This window comes from Mercenaria mercenaria, chromosome 12, assembly GCF_021730395.1.
Source record: "Mercenaria mercenaria strain notata chromosome 12, MADL_Memer_1, whole genome shotgun sequence".
In the NCBI taxonomy this organism is placed as follows: domain Eukaryota; kingdom Metazoa; phylum Mollusca; class Bivalvia; order Venerida; family Veneridae; genus Mercenaria; species Mercenaria mercenaria.
Window position 1 is genome coordinate 6162192 of NC_069372.1, and position 25165 is coordinate 6187356.

At 36.6% G+C, this 25165-nt stretch overlaps 1 protein-coding gene across 8 annotated transcripts in view; it reads right to left on the bottom strand.

Annotated features, from left to right (window-relative positions):
• Positions 1 to 671: 671 nt before the first annotated feature.
• Positions 672 to 25165, bottom strand: part of LOC123534606 (membrane-associated phosphatidylinositol transfer protein 2-like) — an 86010-nt gene continuing 61516 nt past the window's right edge. For 5 of the 8 annotated variants that reach the window (XM_053519048.1, XM_053519047.1, XM_053519049.1 and 2 more), the window contains 14 exons: positions 25000 to 25128; positions 24129 to 24309; positions 22874 to 23084; positions 21944 to 22532; positions 21546 to 21716; positions 17183 to 17353; positions 11998 to 12146; positions 11021 to 11146; positions 9890 to 10006; positions 7318 to 7460; positions 6514 to 6663; positions 5913 to 6096; positions 5391 to 5519; positions 673 to 2657 (listed from right to left, as the gene is read on the bottom strand). In XM_053519048.1, the coding sequence (XP_053375023.1) occupies positions 2310 to 2657; positions 5391 to 5519; positions 5913 to 6096; positions 6514 to 6663; positions 7318 to 7460; positions 9890 to 10006; positions 11021 to 11146; positions 11998 to 12146; positions 17183 to 17353; positions 21546 to 21716; positions 21944 to 22532; positions 22874 to 23084; positions 24129 to 24309; positions 25000 to 25128 (2798 nt within the window). In that variant the 3' untranslated portion in view covers positions 673 to 2309. Of the gene's footprint in view, positions 2658 to 5390; positions 5520 to 5912; positions 6097 to 6513; positions 6664 to 7317; positions 7461 to 9889; positions 10007 to 11020; positions 11147 to 11997; positions 12147 to 17182; positions 17354 to 18769; positions 18785 to 21545; positions 21717 to 21943; positions 22533 to 22873; positions 23085 to 24128; positions 24310 to 24999; positions 25129 to 25165 lie in introns of all 8 variants that reach the window. The other 3 variants (XM_053519053.1, XM_053519052.1, XM_053519054.1) reach the window with 3 other exon arrangements.

Consider the following 25165-nt stretch of genomic DNA (forward strand, 5'->3'; position numbering starts at 1 on the left):
AGATAAAAATTCTGACCAATTTTCATGAAGATCCATTGAAAAATATGGTCTCTAGAGAGGTAACAAGGTTTTTCTATTATTTGACCTATTGACCTAGTTTTCGAAGGTACGTGACCCTGTTTTGAACTTTAACTAGATATCATCAAGGTGAACACTCTCACTAATTTTCATGAAGATCTCATGAAAAATATGGCCTCTAGAGAGGTCACAAGGTTTATCTATTTTTATACCTACTGGCCTAGTTTTGACCGCACGTGACCGGTTACGAAACTGACCTAGATATCATCAAGATGAACATTCAGATCAATTTTCATGAAGATCCATTGAAAAATATGGCCTCTAGAGAGGTCAAAAGATTGTAATAATTTTAGACCTACTGACCTAGTTTTTTACCGCAGTTGACCAGTTTCAAACTTGACCTAGATATCATCAAGATGAACATTCAGACCAACTTTCATACAGATCCCATGAAAAGTATGGCCTCTAGAGAGGTCACAAGGTTTTTTTTATTATTTGACCTACTGACCTAGTTTTTTAAGGCACGTGACCCAGTTTCGAACTTGACCTAGATATCATCAAGGTGAACATTCTGACAATTTTCATGAAGATCCATTCACAAGTATGGCCTCTAGAGAGGTAACAAGGTTTTTCTATTTTTAGACTACTGACCTAGTTTTTGACCGCAGTTGACCCAGTTTCGAACGTGACCTAGATATCATCAAGATGAACATTAAGACCAATTTTCATACAGATCCCATGAAAAATATGGCCTTTAGAGAGGTCACAAGGTTTTTCTATTATTTGACCTACTGACCTAGTTTTTGAAGGCATGTGACCCACTTTCGAATTTGACCTAGATATCATCAAGATGAACATTCAGACCAACTTTCATACAGATCCCATGAAAAATATGGCCTCTAGAGAGGTCACAAGGTTTTTCTATTATTTGACCTACTGACCTAGTTTTTGAAGGCACGTGACCCACTTTCGAAATTGACCTAGATATCATCAAGATGAACATTCTGACCAATTTTCATGAAGATCTCATGAAATATATGGCCTCTAGAGAGGTCACAAGGTTTTTCTATTTTTAGACCTACTGACCTAGTTTTTGACCCCACGTGACCCAGTTTCGAACTTGACCTAGATATCATCAAGATGAACACTCAGACCAACTTTCATACAGATCCTATGAAAGATATGGCCTTTAGAGAGGTCACAAGGTTTTTCTATTATTTGACCTACTGACCTAGTTTTTGACGGCACGTGACCCAGTTTCGAACTTGACCTAGATATCATCAAGATAAACGTTCTGACCAATTTTCATACAGATCCCATGAAAAATATGGCCTCTAGAGAGGTCACAAGGTTTTTCTATTATTTGACCTACTGACCTAGTTTTTGAAGGCACGTGACCCACTTTCGAAATTGACCTAGATATCATCAAGATGAACATTCTGACCAATTTTCATGAAGATCTCATGAAATATATGGCCTCTAGAGAGGTCACAAGGTTTTTCTATTTTTAGACCTACTGACCTAGTTTTTGACCCCACGTGACCCAGTTTCGAACTTGACCTAGATATCATCAAGATGAACACTCAGACCAACTTTCATACAGATCCTATGAAAGATATGGCCTTTAGAGAGGTCACAAGGTTTTTCTATTATTTGACCTACTGACCTAGTTTTTGACGGCACGTGACCCAGTTTCGAACTTGACCTAGATATCATCAAGATAAACGTTCTGACCAATTTTCATGAAGATCTTTTAAATATATGGCCTCTAGAGAGGTCACAAGGTTTTTCTATTTTTAGACCTACTGACCTAGTTTTTGTCCCCACTTGACCCAGTTTCGAACTTGACCTAGATATCATCAAGGTGAACATTCTGACCAATTTTCATGAAGATCTTGTGAAATATATGGCCTCTAGAGAGGTCACAAGGTTTTTCTATTTTTAGACCTACTGACCTAGTTTTTGATGGCACGTGACCCAGTTTCGAACTTGACCTAGATATCATCAAGATGAACATTCTGACCAACTTTCATAAAGATCCCATGAAAAATGTGACCTCTAGAGTGGTCACAAGCAAAAGTTTACGCACGGACGCACTGACGGACGGACGACCGACGCTGCGCGATCACAAAAGCTCACCTTGTCACTTTGTGACAGGTAAGCTAAAAATGAGTATAAAACTTATGCACCATTAAAATTATGCAAAAATCATTGAAGTGGAAGTCAAATATCCCACAGATATATGTGATACATATATATATATATATATCTGCAATGAAATAAAGCTTAAGTTATCTATGTGCATCAAGGGACATTTTTGGTCGTGGTGATGTACCCCTAGCTCGTACCGCTGCTCCAAAACTGGGCTGCACTGGCTGCAGAAGCGTATTTCCCTGATCGCTTACTGTAATCAATGTTTGGGGACCAGCCCCACTTTCTGGACGAGAAACACCCGGGATTTCCAACTGTCCACTTAATGTTGATGCGTTCGATGACCTATGTTTTGATCCACGTTTTTCAGATGTCCGAAGACTGAAGCAAGTTTTACGTAATAAGAATACAGCATTTCCACTCGCTGGTCGAGAACCCCCAGGGCTCATGAGAAACTCTAGATGTGCAGCATAGCCACTTGTCATAAACTGCAATACAATGGAAAATTTTATTTACCTCAACATTCTTGATATGTAAATAACTTTTGTTTGTTCCAACATAAGACTGAGATATCTGTCACATACAAAAACACAAGAGCAGTATAGCCATGTCTGAAAACTGAAGATGTGAATGAAAGTTTGATCTTACATGTGTACAAAACAAACAAACTTTCTTTTTTTTTTTAATGTTCAAGAGTTTTAACACAATTTTACCCAAGTAACATCACAAGAAACTAAGAAACTTCCCACATGAACAACAGAAGGAGCATATGAACCTAAGACATACTGTAAATTCAGACAAGCTTCGTAACAAACTTAAAGTAGAGCTGCTTTTGAGGAAAGCACATTTCTCCCACAACTGCCTTATCATCTGAATAGTAAGTCTGTCTTTATATACTGCAAACCAAACTTGCCTAGTCATTACGGTCAAGTCCTCTGAAGAAGTTCACAACTGCTGAACGAAACCAGTCAGGAAAGATATCTAACCAACATGAGAGCATGTCTACCATGGCTCACACCCAGCCACATCATACTGTCTTTATATACTGTTTACTCATAGAAAACATACCTTTGATAGTTTAAGAGTAAGTGTTGGAGTAAGCGGCATACCGGTATTTCAGGGCCATAATTCTGAAGCGCCTGGGCCGATTTGGCCACTTATTGAACTTGGATTAGGACTTATTGGCAAACACATTTCGTTCAAGTTTGGTGAAGATCGGATGAGAAATGTTCGACTTAGAGTGCGGACAAGATTTGTAACAGATGGACAAACAGACAGACAAGAGTAAATCAATATGTCTCCCACTACACAGTGGTGTGGGATACATAATTCTGCCAAAGATTCAAATCTATGACCTCCCAATTACAAATACTCATGCTCAACCTACTGAAAAGAAGCAAGGAATAACGACTTCCCCACTAAAGTCAGAGGTGAAGAACAAATAACCTTACACAGATTGCTTATGGTCTATCATCACAAAGAACCAAAGCCTCTTCTGTGATTCGAACCTATGACCCCAGGATTAGCTTTATTGTGCTGTATCTAATGAGCTATTAAGGTGGTCACAGACAGACACACAAACAGACAAAATCAATAAACCTTTTTCTCATATGGAAGAGACATACTATTGATTTCTCAGTTATATCACCTTGCTATTGCATGGTCTATGTCAATTATGAACTTATCTCAAGGGAATCATACTACTGTACATGCAAATTAATATACAAAATCAATAAAGTTTTGCATGATGAAAGCCCATAAACAAATTACAGAATGACAATAATTGCCATGTTATCATAATATCAGGAAATTTCACAAATTAAAATTCATGCTCAAAACCTTAACTGCTTGGAAACATAACTGTAAATAACCCTGAAAGAGCATGTTTTACCTTAATGAATAAAATCCAATAACCACAAAGCTCTTTTACCTTAACGAATAAACGTACATGAAGGGATGATTCAGTTTGCAGTTTAGCTGCTATAGAAGTTTCAGAGCTGACTATCAAATACCATGTAGTGATGTAAAACAGAAATCTTTACAATGACCTGTTACATTCATACTGTTTTTCTAGTGCAACTATATGATGTTAGGGGCTCCTCTATAGGCTTTATCCCTGTGTTTGTATTGGTTACAAATTATGTAACCAATCATAAACTTCAAGGCAGGACTACCAATCTTTTAAATTAAATGGAATTACGAAAGTCTGACTATGATACACAAGAAATAGCAAAATGTGTGCAGTGCCCCCCTCAAAATTATGGTGTTTATGAAAGGCAGTTTTATTTATGCATTAACAAAGGGCAATAACTTTGGAAATTACTGTCCCTTGATAAAATTTTATCTTCAGGTATATCTACAAATAATGGATGGTCATTTACCTATGTCTGACGCAATTACATCTAACAACCAACAAGAAGTCCTTCACAAATATTTCCCTTTGAATTAACAGATAACCCAGTCAAGATATAAGTCCATGCCCCCATTCAACTTTGAAACAAGAGCATAGATATTCCGAACAAAATCACATAATCTAATGTCTTCAAAGTTTTATAAAGGCTACTTGCAGTGGATAAAATTGTATTAAAATAAATAACATTCCTAGTATCTTTGTATGAAACTTGCATTCAAAAGTAATCACATTCATGTAATTGCAATCAAATGTAATTTATTACTTATAAATAAATCTTATCACATTAATCATAATCCACCAACAAGCATCTGTTATCAAATGTATATGATTACTTCTGATAAATTTTATTACATTTAAACATCATCTAAACAATCTGATGACATTTTATAATAATCGTAATTCACCAAGATGAAACTGAGTCTATGACACTTCGCCGAAAGACACTTCATCTAATACGACACTTTGCCGAAATTGACACTTTGTCAAATCCGACACTTCTCAGAATATGACACATAGTTGAAGCTACCTACTCGTCGAATTTGATCTAAAGTTCATCGAAAAAAATCAAAAAAGGAGTACTTACAATATTGAACGAGAAAAGAAAGAGGAAACACTTTTATTAAACTGTGCTCGATTTATAACAAAACAATCAGGTATATTAACCGAGTTACAGTCTCTTAATTCAGTATCTTATGTTATATGCGCTTCCTCTCAGAAATTCTTCAGACGATCGTTTCCCAAAGTCCTGCACAACTTTCTATACTCTGGCTTCATTTCTTGTACAACCTGACCTAATCTGGACACTTACCGTAGCAAGATTCTGTTGTTTCTTGTTTGATTTTCCAACAATGAAGATTTGTTCCTTGGACAATCCCAGGTCCCTGTATCCATTTACATCTTTACTAGAGCCATAACCTGCTCGGAACTTCAAACTTGCCTGTATAACAATTTAGACAGCTTGTGTTAGGAAATGGGCAATTATCTTGGGCAGTATTCAGACATGTTCTAAACTTAAATGTACACTTAAGACCGAAAAACCCAAGCTTTTCGATCCACTTCTACTTCTTGATTTGTAACGTGACAGGTACTGGTGTGTACAGACAGAAATGAATTTCAGAAAAAAAAATGAATAGTGAAGATCTAGATTTGTTAAAGTAAATTTAGTGTGAAAAAATCAAACTTTCCAAACCTCCAGTCAATATACCAATGTTCTTTCATATGAGTTTCAATACTGCATGAAATATTTTCTTCTCCAACCACAATCTGAGCAGACGGCAATTTGAAATATTAAGCATTATCATGATTTTTTTTTTTCAAAATTCAACAATACCTCTGACTGTATGTTTTTAAGATAGTTGAACTTCTGTCGTAGAGGGTCTTTAGAGAAGCCGTCCATGAAAGCAACCATGCCATGTGGAAAGTTGTGCTGGGCCAGCCAACCTACAACCTTATTATGCTGCATGTCAGGTCTAGCTGTCACATATAGAATTAGATACCCTAGCTCTTGCCAATGTCTGAAATAGATTTTGTTTGATTTATATTTGCTGTGTATATCCAGTTACACCAAAGTGCACCAATAACAGAATATTTACTGTCAAAATGCATCTCCTTAGATGATGTAATATACTGTTGACACAGACCATATTCTATTGAATCTAGTAATATCAGAGGCAGAGCAATCTGGTGATCACAATTCTTGCCTGGCTATGTTTGTTTACATACAATGTACCTTTAATGCTGAATTCTAAAAATGAAAGTGGATCCAGAGGAACTTGAGAATTTGACTACAGCCAACCCAATTAAGCAGGCAGCCAAGGGAGTGGCAGTATCTGGCTGTGTAAGTCAGGAGGCTTAAATGGTATTGCCCAAATTGAATGATGGACCAGTCCATTTTTGAAATTTAGCAGGGTAAAGGTTAAGTCAGTATGTACCTTACTACATCAACAGCTCCTGGTTTAACCTTTGGATCTTTACCCATTATAGAAACACTGGCAGTGAAAGAGCCATCAATACTGAATATAACTGTCTCTGTACGTGGAGGTAGCACTGCTAAAAATAAATCTGTTGTTGTATGATCTACCCTGTAAATATAAGTTTTCAAATGTATGTGTAAAATACTGTAAAAGCAGAAATTTTCGCAAGGGTTTAATTTTTGCTATATTTGCGAGGCCGTACATCTTGCGAAAATTAATCCTGGTGTAAATATTTGCAATTAGTATACTGTGAAATCGTTAATATTTGTGGGAGGCTAATTTTTGTGGATTTTGTGATTGAGTTAATCCAGGAAATTTAATCCCAACGAACAAGTAAAATTCCCATTCATTTTATGTACAAAAGTTGAAATCCATGAATTCATATCCCCACGAAATTGTCGTTTTGACCAAAACCTCGAAATTTTATGCCCACGAAATTAAATGATTTTACAGTAATTCATATTCAAGTAGGATACCATTTTTTACAATTTTGCGAATATTAAACCTCGCGAACAAAACAACAGACACTAGTGCATTATGATGTGTAATGGAATGTTGATATCAAGGCACAATCCTGAGAGAGCTTACTCATATCAAATGCTATGCAACTGTTGTAATGAGTGAGTAAAATACATGTACTTACTTTGCCTTTAATAAATAAATACTGTTGCAAATTATCCTGAACATATATGTATTTGTTTAAACACTCAGTTGCCATCTCAGCAAATTATTTTGTTGTATTACTACACTATCTCTACTTACCGTACAACCATTTTGACAGGATGTATTCCTTGACTAAGTCGTTTCTCTGGTGGGATTGTGTATGTCAGTCGACCATGACCGTCTGTGTTCTCCGTACCCATATACGTCCATTCCCCTGAGGCGGACATCACATGTATGTCTGTCTGTAAAAAAGAATGATAAACTATTACATACCATGAAATCTTCATACCTTGAATATGGCCTTAAAGACAAGAGCTGTCAGTGGACAGCGCGCTCGACTATTCTCAGTGCTTGATAGTATAATATAAGCTAATAGTAAAAATATAACATTACAATAAGCATATTCTAAGTCGAAAAGGGGCCACAATTCAGTCAAAATGCTTGATGGAGTTGCCTCCTCTTTTTACAGACTGGGGCCATGATAGTAAACAAGTATGCAAAATATGAAAGCAATATCTCAATGGACTTTGAAAATATTTGGGGTGGTATGCAAACTTTAACATTTATTCTAAGTTGAAAAGGGGCCATAATTCAGTCAAAATGCTTGATAGAGTTGCCTCCTCCTTTTCACAGACTGGGGTCATGATGGTAAACAAGTATGCAAAATATGAAAGCAATATCTCAATGGACTTTGAAAATATTTGGGGTGGTACGCAAACTTTAAGGTTTCGATGGAGGCATTGAGAAACAAAAATCAAACAACACCAAATCATAGAAAGAAAGAGTTGTTTGACATGAAAATTGAACAGCATGTAAAACATGTATATTACTTTACGAAACAAGTGTCAGTATACTGATATAAACATTGAATTCCGGAAAAGGGCTGCCTAAAGGGGCTCCACTTCCGGACAGTTAAACGCCTTTAAAAACTCACCATTTTCAAAGAACTGTTACACATGTTCGTTTTGATGCATTTGCAATAGCGTGCGAGTGGTGAAATTTCGAATAACAAGGTGGAACACAGTTTTCAGCAATTGTTTATCTTTATTTCTTTACAAATGGCATTCATTTTCAAAGGGAGACAACTGTTCCTGATTATTTTAAGTACAAATGGCATTCATTTTCAAAGGGAAACAACTTTTTCCGATTATTTTAAGTAATCTTTGAGAAAAAGTTGTCTCCCTTTGAAAATGAATGCCATTTGTAAAGAAAAAAAGATAAACAATTGCTGAAAACTATGTTCCACCTTGTTACGTGAAATTTCACCACTCGCACGCTATTGCAAATGCATCAAAACAAACATGTGTAACAGTTCTTTGAAAATGGTGAGTTTTTAAAGGCGTTTAACTGTCCGGAAGTGGAGCCCCTTTAGGCAGCCCTTTTCCGGAATTCAATGTTTATATCAGTATACTGACACTTGTTTCGTAAAGTAATATACATGTTTTACATGCTGTTCAATTTTCATGTCAAACAACTCTTTCTTTCTATGATTTGGTGTTGTTTGATTTTTGTTTCTCAAGTCCTCCATCGAAACCTTAACATTTATTCTAAGTCGAAAAGGGGCCATAATTCAGTCAAAATGCTTGATAGAGTTGCCTCCTTCTTTTTACAGACTAGGGTCATGATGGTAAACAAGTATGCAAAATATGAAAGCAATATCTCAATGGACTTTGAAAATATTTGGGGTGGTACGCAAACTTTAACATTTGTGACACTCATGCTAACGCTAACGCTCACACCGACGCCGGGGCGAGTTGGATAGCTCCCCTATTCTTCGAATAGTCGAGCTAAAAATGATGAAAATTGAAACATACCCAAGATTACTTTCAAAAAAAATTTTCAACAACAAATGCTAGGTAATTTCTAGGAATTGGTTGATAAAGAAAGCATTATTTTTGGACTATTTGTATAATAGGAAATTGTAACTTTGCAATATATTTTACAATACTTCAGTTACTTTGTATATAAAAAAAAACACAATTTTTACAGGTCTTCCTGTGAAATTATTTTGTTTTTTGGGCATAAAATTTCCTGGTTTATCAACCACTGCAGTTTCACAGATTTCAAATTTTAAAGTAAAAACAATCAAGAATTTTCTTCATTCCTTTGCATAAATTTTGTGGATTAACACAAGAATGAATCCACAAATGTAAGTCTGCCACAACTATTAATGAATTTGCAGTATATGCTAAGGTATATGTTAAGGTGGACAGATAGCTCAGAGATTTGCACACTGGCCTTCCAATCCTGAGGCCGGGGATTCGATCCCCAGCAGCTTCTCGAGAATTTTCAGAAACGCTTTTCAATGTTTCCCACCCAACTAGATGTGTACTGGTCAGGAACCTAGGCAATCCTTGCATGTATCAGTGCTATACACTGGGCACGTTAAAGAACCAGGCTGTCTATTCACAACGAGCTAGGCTAAGTTAGCCGGACAAGCCTGTATCTGATTTCTGATCTCTCTGTCATGGGGGCTTTGTCTCACTCTGTCCCTCTGGTCAGATCACTCTGTGTCTATACTAGTAGAGGATGAATTATGCACCCTGTGTGGCTGCATTTGAACTATGTAAAGCGCCTTTGAATGTGGAATTGATCATGAAAAGGGCGCTATATAAATCTGGCGTATATATATGCCAAGAGGGTGAAAATTAATGTAAAACAAAACTAGTACCTTCTCTCCAGACAGCGATGTCATATCTAGTGGTCCATACATAAACTTTGCTGACAGTACTTGTTGACGGTCCTCTAGCACCAACACATCATTTCCTCTATGGTTTGGCTGTAGGTTCTGCAGTACAAACATTCAAAATTTAATTACAGTCATTACAATTAAAAGTCAACTACCAGAATCTTACCCTGAAAACAGGAATATGTTTGTAGTAGTTTGGTGATGTGAATTGAATTAGTGGCTAGATCAATAGCTAGCCAACTAGTACTAGTATTTAGTTTATCAGATTTATTTTGGAAACTCTGCGTCAACTAGAGCTGCTTTTGAGAAAAGCAAATGTCTCACACAACTGCCTTATCAGACTTTCAGTGCTTTGATTATCAAAAATATGTTTCAAGGGCCATAATTCTGAAGTGCCTGGGTCAATTTGGCTAGTTATTGAACTTGGCCGAGGACTTATTGGCAGACACATTCGTTCAAGTTTGGTAAAGATCAGATGAGAAATATTCTACTTAGAGTGCGGACAAGATTTGTGACAGACACACACACACACACACACACACACACACACACACACACACACACACACACACAGACAGGAGTAAATAAATGTGTCTCCCACAACACTGTGTGGTGGGAGACATAATTACATTTATTGTATGGCAGAAGACTCACAGATACAAGAGATATTAGAAACAAAAACAAACTTACAAAGCCCCTCTCCCAAAAGCATATTATGATATTCCACTTCTCTGGTATTTCCAAGCCATTTCATCAGGCAAATGCTCTTTTCACAAAAATTTCAACACACAAGTTTGGTTTGTTCGTTTGTTTTGGGTTTAACACCATTTTTCAACAGTATTTCAGTTATATCACAGCTGGCAGTTAACCTAACAAGTGTTCGTGGATTCGGTACCAGTACAAACCTGTTCTCCACAAGTAACTGCCAACTTCCACACATGAATCAGAGGTGGAGTACTTAGATTTTAGACACAGTGTCTTATATCAAATCATCACGAAGAACTCGCAACTCTGCCATCCATTGATCTGCGCTCTCCCTGTTGAGGGAAGCGGGCAGGCCGCGACACACAAGTATTTCAGTATTCATCATAACAGTAAAATTGTGTTACTAACCCTGACTTTGTACATAGTTCTTCTCTTCTGCCATTTCTCCTTGGGCTGTCCTTCTGCTGCCGCAGCAGACATCGTCTGTGACGTGAGATCTTCTTCAAATGACATTCCAAAATCTTGCTGAAGAACCTGCTCATATAAAAGTGAAGAATTAAATGGTTACATTCAGAATGATGAAAATGATAAACAAGACTTATTTCATGGTGATAAAAAAATTTGGACATAAGCTTATATATTCGGATTTATGCTTGAACAATAAAAGTCACTAATATCCTTGCCTGCTGTTTCACCTGTGACCTTGACCTTGGAATTCTGGACATCTCATCATGCTTAAAACTTGTGTAAAATTTACCTTCAACTGTTTTATAAAGTTAGAGCTGAATGTGTCAGGACATACAGACAGACAAGCTAATGGGCAGTGGGACTACTATTTTCCTCCCTTAAGGGGGCATAACGAAAATGCAGGATCCAAGAAACATATGAAAACTGCGTAATGTTAATCAACCTTTTATGTCACTCAGCATACTGTCATTTATAGTTCGTAGTCACAGTATAGTCAGACTTGTGCAAATCAAGACCACTTCTACAAAACCTACCTTTTAAGAAAGACCAGGTTATTAATTTCCAATGAATGGTCATTACAGACATGCTAGATTGTAATTTGGTTCAGTATTAACGGAAGCAAAAGTATATAAGCAGCATTCTAATATGCTTGTCTCTGTTAAAACACTCTTACACTAGAATGACGTCACGTTAACGTGCGGTGACGTCAAAGTTTTTGTTGCAACCAAGAAAGAGCTCTTCTATATTTTATCTACTGTTTTAGATTAAGGGCATATTAGAATTGAAATAATTTATAGCAAGAGTGTTTTAACACTATTTATACACTCAGGTGGTAATACATCATACAAATAATCGCACTCAGGCTGCACCTTTGTGAAATTATTACGCCCGATGTATCACCTTTAAGATTACCTTACCTGTCTTAAAACAAATGATACGACATCTGTAGACTCCCAGAAACTTGCATGAAACAATGGCGGCAGTGCCCGTACTGGGAATGAATGCAGAACCTCTGGACAGTACAACATGTAATCCAACCTTTTACTTCCCCACCACTGACTGCTTACTGTAAATATATATAAATGATCAATAAAATCATTATAACATCATTATTAATTCTAGAACCTTTTTACAGTTAACTCAATGCACAGACATGTGCATGTGTTAGATGTGAACAGTGACGAATAAAATAAGCACTATATTGTTTTCAGTGAACCTTAAACTAATATATTCTGTCTGGCAAATCAATTTAGGGTCTGATACCCTTTTAAAATGATACACAAAAACATCAATCTTAATTGTAAATGCCTGTTTTCACTTTTATCATTGATTGTTTCATTTTACAATGTACCCAGATAAACATTATCTTCTTTTATTATAAGATTTCTTCATTGTGTTGTTAACTGGCAGACAAAGTCTATAAATTTCGATAGAAAACTGCCACTCAGTGAAAGTTATGCATTGTTATTTCCTTATAATCTCTAGTTTTATGTAAAATACCTGAACAGAAATGAAAAGGTTTCTGTTATAATGTTGTATTTCCTAAGCAAAAGTTATGGGAAGTATCAATGCCAAACAAATCCTACAAAAAAGAATGCATAGAAAAGTCCCGAGTTTCAAACATTTCCATGCAGAGCAATAGGCCCTTGGATAGATGACTGGCAAAATTCATCAGAATACTATTGAAAAAAAAAAATTGCAATTTTCACTTTCATGCATTTAACTATGAAGAGATTAGACAGTCAGTGGAGTTTAAGGATAACATAAATTTGTTGTTCAGATTCACAGGTAAATTTTACTTTTCTCCTAGTGCCAAACAGAAACCAATTAAATCACATAAACTCAAAAGCACAAGCAATGTTGTTCTGGCAAAGTATATATATATTATATTGTATATGAAAAGTGTTTTCAAAGTTTTACAAATAAGAATAAATCAAAAACAAAATTGCAACTTTTGCAAGGAAGCAAAAAAACCCTAAATCCCGAATTATTCTTATTGTGCTGTTACCTTTATAGAATGTGCTTTATAACTAAAACAATGCTTAAACCAGATACCAAAATAGGCTGGCGTAAAATCTGTTCCAGAATACATTATGTAAGTTTTCTGTATTAACGTGTAAAACACTGCTATTAAACACATTAACACAACACAACACAACACATCAACACATACAAAAATTACAAGGACAGAACATAGTATACAACTTACAGACATAAAAACTGCTGCGGAATTAAGCTTGTAGGGGGCCTCAAAGGTCAAGTGGTTAAGGTGACTGGCTGCAAACCACTTGCACCTCAAGCCCTGTATTATTTTGGTTTGTCTGGGGTTTAATGCTGTTTTTCAACAGTATTTCAGTTATGTAATGGTAGGCTATTCAGTGTTCCTGGTTTTCTGTACCAGTACAACTGCCCCACATGAGTCAGACATGGAGGACAAATGATTTCTGACACAATGTCTTTTATCAACTCTTCATGGGCAAAATATGCCCCACCCAGGGATCGAACTCATGGCCCCGCCATTTGTAGATCTGCATTCTCTCCATTGAGCTAAGGGGACGTGCAATCAGTTGGCATTATTGTATCATGGATGGGTATCTGTGAAGAACCACTAGTCTTCCATAGCAGACTGCTATCATAAAATCTTGTTTGACATCCGTATTTTTCAAATCAGTCTAGCATTAATTCTAGGACATGACCCTATCTTTTTTACTTGCCAAACTTTGTTTTTCAAAATACAGAGGTTTAATAAAATTCTATCTGAAGATATGTTTCTATTTTGAATGTACACAGAACAACCTTAATTCACTGTGACACAAGAAATCTGGATAAAACAACTTTGTTCTTTTTTGTTTCTGTTCTGTTTAGCATCACACTGACATAAGAATATAACAAACGAGTTGGATAAATTAGGCATTCAGAAAAAAAAAAACATGGTCAAATAGAAATGAGCCGTGCCACGAGAAAACCAACATAGTGGGTATGCGACCAGCATGGATCCAGACCAGCCTGCGCATCGGCGCAGTCTGGTCAGGCTCCATGCTGTTCGCTTTTAAAGCCTATTGGAATTGGAGAACTTATTAGCGAACAGCATGGATCCTGACCAGACTGCGCGGATGCGCAGGCTGGTCTGGATCCATGCTGGTCGCATACCCACTATGTTGGTTTTCCCGTGGCACGGCTCAAATACTTTAACAAAATAAAAGTTTAATACATGTACATAACTTATTTCAAATAGAATACAGAAATAAACGAAACGTACTAAAACAAAGCAGAACTCCCTAAAAATAATTTTTAAAGTGAAGACTAAAACAAGGTCACGATGGTCCGAGGTTGCTCACCTTAAATTCACAACTGAATTGAATAATTTTGGAACAGGGAACAATACTAAGAAATGACTATAAATTCAGGCCAGTTAGTTAAAAGAAGAAGATTCTCAAAGTTTTCCAATGGCAATAGACAGAAAACTTGTCCTCACCACTGGCAGCAATGGTTTTTTTTAATAAAACAGAATAATTTGAAGGAATTCAGGAATACTGCTGTAAAGTGTTTTCAATTTGAGCCAGCAGTTTCAAAGGAGAATGTTTTTAATTTTTTCTGTAAGCCCTGCCCCTAGGCAGCTATGTTTGTTGGGTTTTTTTACAAATTATTTTGAAGTTGGGCCAGCAGTTTCAAATTCCTGCCTCAGTGTAATCTTTAACAACACAGAATGGTATGAATGAATTCCGTAGAAAGTCACACAAGGAACATTTCTGTGAAATAATTTCAAAATCAGGCCTGTCGTTTCTGAGATTTTTAAAAGGTCTTCTTTTTAGTTGCCATTTTAAAAAGAATTCTGGATTACCTTTATCTGAAGGAATCTGAGAGGGGACCATCAAAGGAACATTCCTGTGAAGTTTGGTTGAAATTGGAGGAGAGGTTTAGGAGATGTTCTTTAAAAAAATTGTAGACTACAACAGTCTGACAAAAAAATGGACATCCAATGATCCTCAAAGCTCACCAAGAGCACTCTGTGCTCAGGTGGGCTAAAAAGTAAAGCATATTCTATAATAATACTAGAAAAGTCGAGTCAAGAAACAGGGCATGCACTGTATAAATTCTCTTGAAAAGATGGTGATAATATGGTATTTAGAATACCCATAAACATGCTGCCCTGGCACTTCAAAAGTGATTTTTTTTTCAAAATTGGTGAAAGCCTTACATCTTTTCAATTCCCTTATCAGTGACTACACCTAAGCATGGCTGTGTGAAAACCAACATTAGGGTTTTGTCACCAGTCACATGGATCTAGATCAGCCTGCACATCCATGCTGTCTGATCCTGACCCATTCTGTTAGCTTATCAGTTGCACACAAATGCGAAAACTGATAAATATACAGTATGTATGTGGAAATAAACAGTATGGGTGTGGGAATAAACAAACAGTATGGATGTGGAAATAAACACACAGTATGGATGTGGGAATAAACACACAGTATGGATGTGGGAATAAACAAACAGTATGAATGTGGGAATAAACAAACAGTATGGATGTGGGAATAAACAGTATGGATGTGGGAATAAACAAACAGTATGGATGTGAGGAATAAACAAATAGTACGAATGTGGGAATAAACAAACAGTATGGATGTGGGAATAAACAGTATGAATGTGGGAATAAACATACAGTATGGATGTGGGAATAAACAAACAGTATGGATGTGGGAATAAACAGTATGGATGTGAGAATAAACAAACTGTATGGATGTGGAATAAACAAAACAGTATGGATGTCGGAATAAACAAAACAGTATGGATGTGCACTGATTTAGATTGTTGCTGATCACCAGATGTGGGAATAAACAAACAGTATGGATGTGGGAAACAAACAGTATGGATGTGGGAATAAACAAACAGTATGGATGTGGGAATAAACAGTATGGATGTGGGAATAAAAGGTATGGATGTTTGAATAAACAGTATGGATGTGGGAATAAACAAACTGTATGGATGTGGGAATAAACAGAACAGTATGGATGTTTGAATAAACAGTATGGATGTGGGAATAAACAAACTGTATGGATGTGGGAATAAACAGTATGGATGTGGGAATAAAAGGTATGGATGTTTGAATAAACAGTATGGATGTGGGAATAAACAAACTGTATGGATGTGGGAATAAACAAAACAGTATGGATGTGGGAATAAACAGTATGGATGTGGAATAAACAAACTGTATGGATGTGGGAATAAACAAAACAGTATGGATGTGGGAATAAACAGTATGGATGATGGAATAAACAAACTGTATGGATTGGGAATAAACAAAACAGTATGAAATGTGGACATAACAGTATGGATGTGGAATAAACAAATGCATGGATGTGGGAATAAACAAAACAGTATGGATGTGGAAATAAACAAACAGTATGGATGTGGGAATAAACAGTATGGATGTGGGAATAAAAGGTATGGATGTTTGAATAAACAGTATGGATGTGGGAATAAACAAACTGTATGGATGTGGGAATAAACAAAACAGTATGGATGTGGGAATAAACAGTATGGATGTGGAATAAACAAACTGCATGGATGTGGGAATAAACAAAACAGTATGGATGTGGAAATAAACAAACAGTATGGATGTGGGAATAAACAGTATGGATGTGGGAATAAAAGGTATGGATGTTTGAATAAACAGTATGGATGTGGGAATAAACAAACTGTATGGATGTGGGAATAAACAAAACAGTATGGATGTGGGAATAAACAGTATGGATGTGGAATAAACAAACTGCATGGATGTGGGAATAAACAAAACAGTATGGATGTGGAAATAAACAAAACAGTATGGATGTGCACTGATTTAGATTGTTGCTGGTCGCAAAGTCCTAATGTTGGTTTCACACATCTGCCCTCAAATGCTTTTACAAACATTAAAGACAACACGTAAAGTACGGCTACAACTCTTAAAGCTAACAATGTGGCTAGCTTAAACGCGCACTAGGATCACCAGAGCCATGACGAATGAAAAAGGCAGCAAAACAAAACTGAGGGCATAGTTACGTTGGATACACGTAAAGCAGGTATTTTTTCAGCGCACATGCATTAAGACGCATTCAATACCATTTGCAATGTTAGAAAACGTGTTCCCGTGAGCAGACATGGCCGTTAGCTGGCTGCACGTGCTTGTGACACTGGCTTGACGTTGTAACGAGACCAGAAGCTGGGATCCAGTCCCAGCCTGATCGACAAGCTGGTCGAGGAACATGTGAATGTAGTGACACACAGTCTCAACTATAAGAATTATACAGCAAACATTCAGTTATAATGCAACGGCTGTCGTAGACAAATTGACATGTGATGATTATGAAACATTTAAAACATAACATAAACATAAGTGTTGGTTGTGAAAATATAATTCTGTATCTGTTCATTTGTATTTTATAAATAAAGAACAGAACATGATAGTTTCACAATCAATCCAAGATATTCCTACAGTGGATTTAATGGTTGTATCAATCAAAAAAATTAAATCCAAATCATAAATAAAAGTTTCATGAATTCATCAAAAGTTGAGACCCACAAATTATATCCCTACAATACAGCTGTTCAGGTTAGAACCATGGACTTTCATGTCCATGAAATTAAAATAAGGTATTAATAAAAAAATTGAATTTGTGAAACCCATCTCAACAAAATGAAGGCTACACTCCTAACAAACCAGATGAAATAAGAGCTGTTTGTAAAACATGTATGCCCCCCATGATGGGTTGTCCCATTTTTAGTTCTCTGATCACTATGACCTTGACCTACTAACCCCCACAACAGGGGTCATCTACTTCATAAGCCTAATCAGCTATCAAGTCTGAAGACACTGGTTTAAGTGGTTCTCAAGTACTGAGACAAATGTTGTTCTTACAGCAAATAATACAGTACTCATTCACGTAGGTGGCAACATGTTTCTCATTAACCTTTAGCCTGCTGGCGGCAAGTGATTCATCTGTGCAGTCCAATCATGGTCTGCACTCTTCACTATTCAGTCAGTAAATTTATATAAACACCCCTTTGAATTATAAATGGTACTGCCCAAATTGAATGATGGACCAGTCCATTATAGTAATTTAGCAGGGTAAAGGTTAACTAACACTGAAACCATTATTCAGCTTTACTGAAAACTCATTTAATTTTGTTTGCACAAAATTTCATGGTTTTGGCAAAGACAGTTATTTCATTGGGGCTTCAACCTGTAGATTTCCAAGCTTAAGAAGAAAATATATATTAGGATTTTTCTTTGTTTCCTGGGAAATAACCCTTATCATGCTGGACACGATTGATTTTGCCTTTGCGACCAGTGCAGATCATGATCAGACTGCATGATCAGCCTGCACAACCTTGCAGTCTGATCATGACCTGCACTGTTCGCCATTCAGTCAGTATCTTTTTGGTAAGCACCCCTTTTAACAGTTAATGGTACTGTCCAAATTGAAAGATGGACAAGTTCATTAAAGAAATTTAACAGGCTAAGGTTAATTTCCTTGACTGACACATTCACGACTTTCATGAAAATTAGCTCCACCCCCAACGCCACTCCCCACACAAACCCCAGCATACAAAAATTAACAATTTCACAGTTTGTAAATACCACATTCAAGAATTACTGATATTTGCATTTCAACTGCACATGTAAAAGCCAGTCAACTATCAACTTACATGTTTCATAGGCATCTATAAACCAAAAATAAATACATTGTAACGAAATGTGAATAATTTACATAAATGTTTTGCCCCTTGCAGCAGGGCAAGAAATAGCTACAACAAAACTTGAAGACCTAGCCACATAAAAATGCCATATAATAATGGTCTAGCCAACAAGTAAATAAAACTAGTCCATATAATTATTCCAGTACAAAACTGACGTAATTGCCGTTTAAAAAGGATCAGTTTGACAGGAGAATAAACATGTGTTAACAAGGAAATTACATGCCCTTGACACACTTTTTACATATTCATATTCCATTGTGAAATGTACAGGTATTTACTCTTACCATGCTGGACAAGATTGGGATTGGTTCTGACCAGTGTAGATCACGATCTGCGATGTTCGCCATTCAGTCAGTATCGTTTTAGTAAATACCCCTTTTAACAGTTAATGGTACTGTTCAAATTGGAAGATTGACAAGTTCATTACAGAAATTTAGCAGGGTAGGGGTTAAAGCCAAGGCAAAATACAAGCAAGTTTAAGAATCAACATCATTGATATAGCTTTTTACATTTTGTTTTGTTTGTGTTGGGCTTAACGCTGTTTTTCAAAGGGTATTTCAGTTATGCAACGGCAGGCAGTTAACCTAACCAGTGTTCCTGGATTCTGTACCAGTACTAACCTGCTCTCAGCAAGTAACTGCCAACTTCTCCACGTGAATCAGAGGTGAAGGACGAATGATTTCACACACAATGTCTTTTATCAAATCGTCACAACATAAGCCCCGCCTGGGGATCAAACTCACCACCCCCTGATCCATAGATCTGTGCTCTCCCTATTTAGCTAAGTAAGCAGCTAGAACAGCTTTACCATATACTGTTTCCTATTAAAGCATCTACAGATTCCCTCGTGATATCTTGGTGCACGAGTCCAGTAGGGATAAAAATATGATTGTGTTCTTACAGTCATACTGCCAATAACTAATAATATTACATACTCGTTTCTATTTCCCGTTAAGTTACACTGGTACCGGAAACGTCAATATTTTTCCATATACTGATGCCTGAATTTCATATCGGGTGCGTGACATAATTCAGTGCCTGTTGTTGCACTATTTTTTTCTATTTAGTTTAGTATTGTCAATCCTATTCAGGCTATAGAACAAATTTATGGTATTCACATTATATTTATACATGTAGATGCATATGTAATAAAAAGGTTATTATCTTTGCATCGGGAAATATGCATTCATTCTTCAGCGGAAGAATATTGTGCTCCTAAAGTCACGCAATATTTCCACTGAAGAACTTGTGCATATTTCCTGATACAAAGCTAATAACCTATAAATATTGAACTGATGCAATATTTCTGAACACAAAACTTACTTTTCAGATATGTCATATATAGTCTGTGTAGAAAAGCAAAATTTCTTTTTCTACAGGGGTGAATGTTTTGAACAGACTAATATACAGAGATTGATCAAGCTAGTAAAACACTACCCGCAGGTGTACACAGGTATCTGCTATTCAGAGGGTCTTTATAACAACAGGTTCTAGTATCTATCTTTAGATGCTTCAATTTCAAAAGCTTCAGGGTTCGAATTTAGCCAGATTTTCTACTTGCATTTTCGCAAGTGGTATTTTTTTTAACTTGCTAAATGAAAAAACAACTTGCATTTTCCGCGACTTGTCACTTTATTACAACATTAACACAAACATCCACGTGACGAGTCAAGCCAATCGTATCTGCGCTATGTAAATAGTAACTTAATTATAGATTACCAAAAAACCCACCGGATGCGGTAAACGTCATCAAAATTAGCGCAGGTACTTGTCAGCAGTTGAAAAGACATGCGCACGGGACGTATCGAGTGTAAACTTCCGTTTACGACGAAAGATGAAAGAGTGCTCCGAAATTCGTTCTGCAAATGACAATGCGCTGCAATTCAGCGAGTTGTTAAAGAAAGAACAGTGTAAGATCGAGACGACCGTTAGAAATGCACATTATTCGGCCAAAAATTTTCACTCGCAAAAAAATGCTGGTGTCTGAAATCTCACCTCACAGTTTGAAATTTGCACTCGCATTTCGCGAGGTGAGCTTAAATTCGAACCCTGAAGCTTCACTGCTTCTTTTGTATATCAGGTGTAAAGCACCCATACAAGGGTGTCTCACCTCAACATTAGTAATTTAGTTGGAGCAGTGGGGGCTCAAACTCATGGCCCCTGGTATCGTAGTCAGACAATGAGTGTTAACACTGGACCTCTAAGTCCACTCTTCTACAACGGCGATCAATAATCAGTTTTATTACATTACTCGGTATATTAATCGCTGGTCAATAGCTTGCTCTACTGGCCAGTCATTAGTAGAGTACAGATTTGCTAAGCGAATACTTGAGGATAAATCTTTGAAATTGATTTCTGATGTTATGCAATAAAAAAACTTAACCGACAGACGGATGAGGAGCAAACCTATAGTCCCAGAAAAAGGTTTCCAACTAGTAGGTGACTCAAGAATACATCTTACACAAAACCACAAATGAGCTGCACCATGAGAAAACCAAAGTAGTGCATTTGCGACCAGCATGGATCCAGACCAGCCTGCGCATCTGCGCAGTCTGGTCAGGATCCAAGCATTTCGCTAACAGTTTCTCTAATTGCAATAGGCTTTGAAAATGAACAGCATGTATCCTGACCATACTGCGCGGATGCGCAGGCTGGTCTGGATCCATGCTGGTCACAAACGCACTATGTTGGTTTTCTCATGGTGCTTCTCAAATCATTTACATACCTATCTGAATAGATTCTCCATCTCCCATAGGAAACTTGTTATATCGAGCTATTTTGATGGGTGGGATTTGGCGAAACACAAAATTTAACAATGGTTCCAGTCGGAGGGCAGAAGGATCACTAGCATGAAACAAGTTGTACATCTGCTGGCAGTCTGGTCGCTGAGGTGTGCCTGATTAGAATATAAATACATGAATGAAATGAAACAATTTTGCTTAATGTGCACACTTTAAATCAATCTAGCCTCTTGTAGTATAAACACAACATAACTACCAGTACTTGAGCACAAATAACATTTTAAATTTTGAATACTTTTCACATATTACTTATCTGAAATATCAGAACTTCTAACATCAGGCAAAAAAATTATGAAAAGAAAAAACACAAAAATCTACATACCAGATTTTTCTCCAGCAAACATCTTCCTATATGCAAGAACTAGCCCTAACGGTGATCCAAGCATGAAGAAATCGGCCACCTCAAACTCAAATTTCAGTGATTCATACTGGCTTCCACCACTAGTCCTCCTCACTAAATCACACGGTGCCTCTACTGAACGAGTCACTTGTAATCTCACACTATTATGGCGGGATTCTATAGGAACACTGTCCATTTTTCGTACCGTAGGTTTAGTAACCTCTTGTTCCGAGGATTTATTCTGTTTATCTGATATTTCTGATTTACCCGATTTACTGCTTTCAACAACAGATTTGGAATCCGTCTGTACACCTTCACTTTTTAAAGTGTCACTTTTCGCTGGAGGTTTGTGTCTTAAAATAACCGTATCATCTTGTTCCTTGATAGTTGTGTCTTTTTCGTTTTCACACAGGGTATGTGTACTGCCCATAGAGGCGCTCAGATCAAAGTCCTGGTTTAAGTCGCTAGAATGACTGCCATGATGACTTTCACTGCGACCGAGAAGGGAGCGTGACCGAGTTAAGGCATCATAGGTCAACACTGAACCAGTGGCATCTGCCAGAATACAAACCTGAAAACAAACTACACAGTTTAAACAGCCTGACTTTTAAGTTGAGATGAGATAATGTATGGAAAATTCTAACTCCAACTGGTCTAAACAGGAAATTGAATTGTATAAAATTGACTTGTTATTAACTATAACAGAAATTTTAGTTTTATAATAAACTAATTCATCTTGTATCAAATTCCATTACTTATTCTCCAGTTTAATATTCTTATACTATATTATACATTTCAGTGTTTAATAAATACTCCATTTATCTAAACGCACCCCACCCCCCACTTCACCGCCCCTCAGCATTAGGAACTAGAGAAATGCAGAGATTATAATAATGACCATGAAAATCCTACCTGGCCGTTGAAGCCTTTCCCCTCGTCTGACTGCAGGAAATCCATGAATACAAGGTTCGCTTTGGCTATGACAGAATTGACATGATCTTGGTAGTCTGGACTGCACACGGAGAACAGACCTACTGCTCCCAGGGGAACAAACTCTTGACTCCAGGGGAGAGCACCCTCACCAGAATTTGGTGTCATGGCATCAAATCCAAATGGACTTAAGCTGTAAATGAAAACAGCATGTTGAAATTTCATTGAGCTTTCTCCTTTTGAATGTTTCATCCATTAAATGGTCAGAAAATGTGTTTTAGCAATTCTTGAATTTTATAAAGTTTTGTCAACCCATTTAATTTTCTGTGTATAAAATTTTGTGGTTTGAACTTAAATGGCTTTTTTGTGGAATATTATTTCATGGATTTCATCTTCTGAATTTAAAATGAATTTGACTTTGAAAAACCCTCAAACAATTTTTTGCCTGTAAATTCATACAGTTGCTAATTATTATAAATTTTCATTTCTCCAAGTATACGAAAGAGAATTTGATTTATTTTTTGGGATTCAACTCGTGGATTGAGACAACTGCGATCTCCAAGAAGATTAATCCCCCAAGAACATTAATGATTTCAAAGTTGTTCAGTAAAATCCAGTAATACTAAGATACTTAACAAACCACAACAAAATTCAATTTGAACAATGAATTGCACACACCATGGTGGGGCAAGAACATTAATAACTGTGCACTAGTAATGGGTAATATATTCTTCAATAAATTTAACTTTACAACTGTTTCAAATTCTGAGGTCAATCAATGTTTCATATCAATAAAACCTACTTACTTAACTCAATAATCTTCTAATTACCTCAATATCCTACTAAATAACCTGAATATCCAACTTACCTTTCCGAGTAACCTACTACTTACCTTGCTAACCTACCGACTTACCTTGACAACTTACTAATTTACCTCAATAACTTACAAACTTTATACATTAAACATTTATAACTTATACAAACATACCTTGTTAACCTACTACTTACCTTGATAACTTACTGTCTTATCTCAATAACCTACCAAGTTACCTTGATAACCTATTAACCTACCTCAATAATCTACAACTTAACTTGATAACCTTCCAATTTACCTTGATAACCTACTAACTTACATGGATAACCTACAACTTGTCTTGATGATCTGTCAACTTATCATGAAAAGCTACTAACTTACCTCAAAAACTCACTAACCTTCCTCAACAATGTAGTTACTTACCTTGATAGAACATTGAGAGCCTCTGAACAGATCTGCGGACATGGCACAAGTCTGAGGGCGATATGTCCTTTAGCACTCGGGTAACTTGATTTAATGACAGTATCAAATGTTGCCTTTAGAGTATTGTAATCACTTCTCTTTGATGCATTAAAATGGTCAAAGGCTGGGTCAAGTAAGCTTCCTACAAATAAAGTATGTGGTCAAACTGTTTCAGAAGCAAGTTCTCTCTAGTCTTTAGAAAGTAATACATTGCATGTGTATATAGCATATAGTATATATCCATACTGGTTTGACAAATCTGTCAGTTCTTACCTCGTTTGTAAATAATTGTTTGAGTAAGTAACAAGAAAACCAAGACCATATGAACCAAGCTAATACACTATAAAAAGATACAAATTTGAGCCATGCCATAAGAAAACCAACATAGTGGGTTTGTGACCAGCATGGATCCAGACCAGCCTGCACATCCGCACAGTCTGGTCAGGATCCATGCTGTTTGCTAACAGTTTCTCCAATTCCAATAGGCTTCAAAAGCGAACAGCATGGATCCTGACCAGACTGAGCGGATGCGCAGCCTGGTCTGCATCCATGCTGGTCGCAAACCCACTATGTTGGTTTTCTCATGACAGGGCTCATTTCTTCTCAGGTACTACTACAGAGACAAAGAGACTGAAAATACGTATATAATAAAAAAAAAAATTAGGACTTTTTAAGCAGCCATTTGTAACAACTAATTTGATTGGCTGTGGAGTTCAAACATGCAGTGATATCATTCATAACAAGATGGAGGTTTACCAAATTCTTTTTGTATCAATTATGGTCAGACATTATAGAATGTGCAAAAAGACTAAAAAGAAAGAACAAGACCTACCTCCATGTATAACAAGAAAGAGAGTATTAGTTTTACACAAGGGGGGCACTGGAGCATGTTTTTCGTATCCTCCAGTCTCCAAGCTGTATTTCTGACACAGCTTCTCAAAACGCCGACTACCATGAGACTCTAAAAATAGCAAACATAATAAATGATTGACCCATCA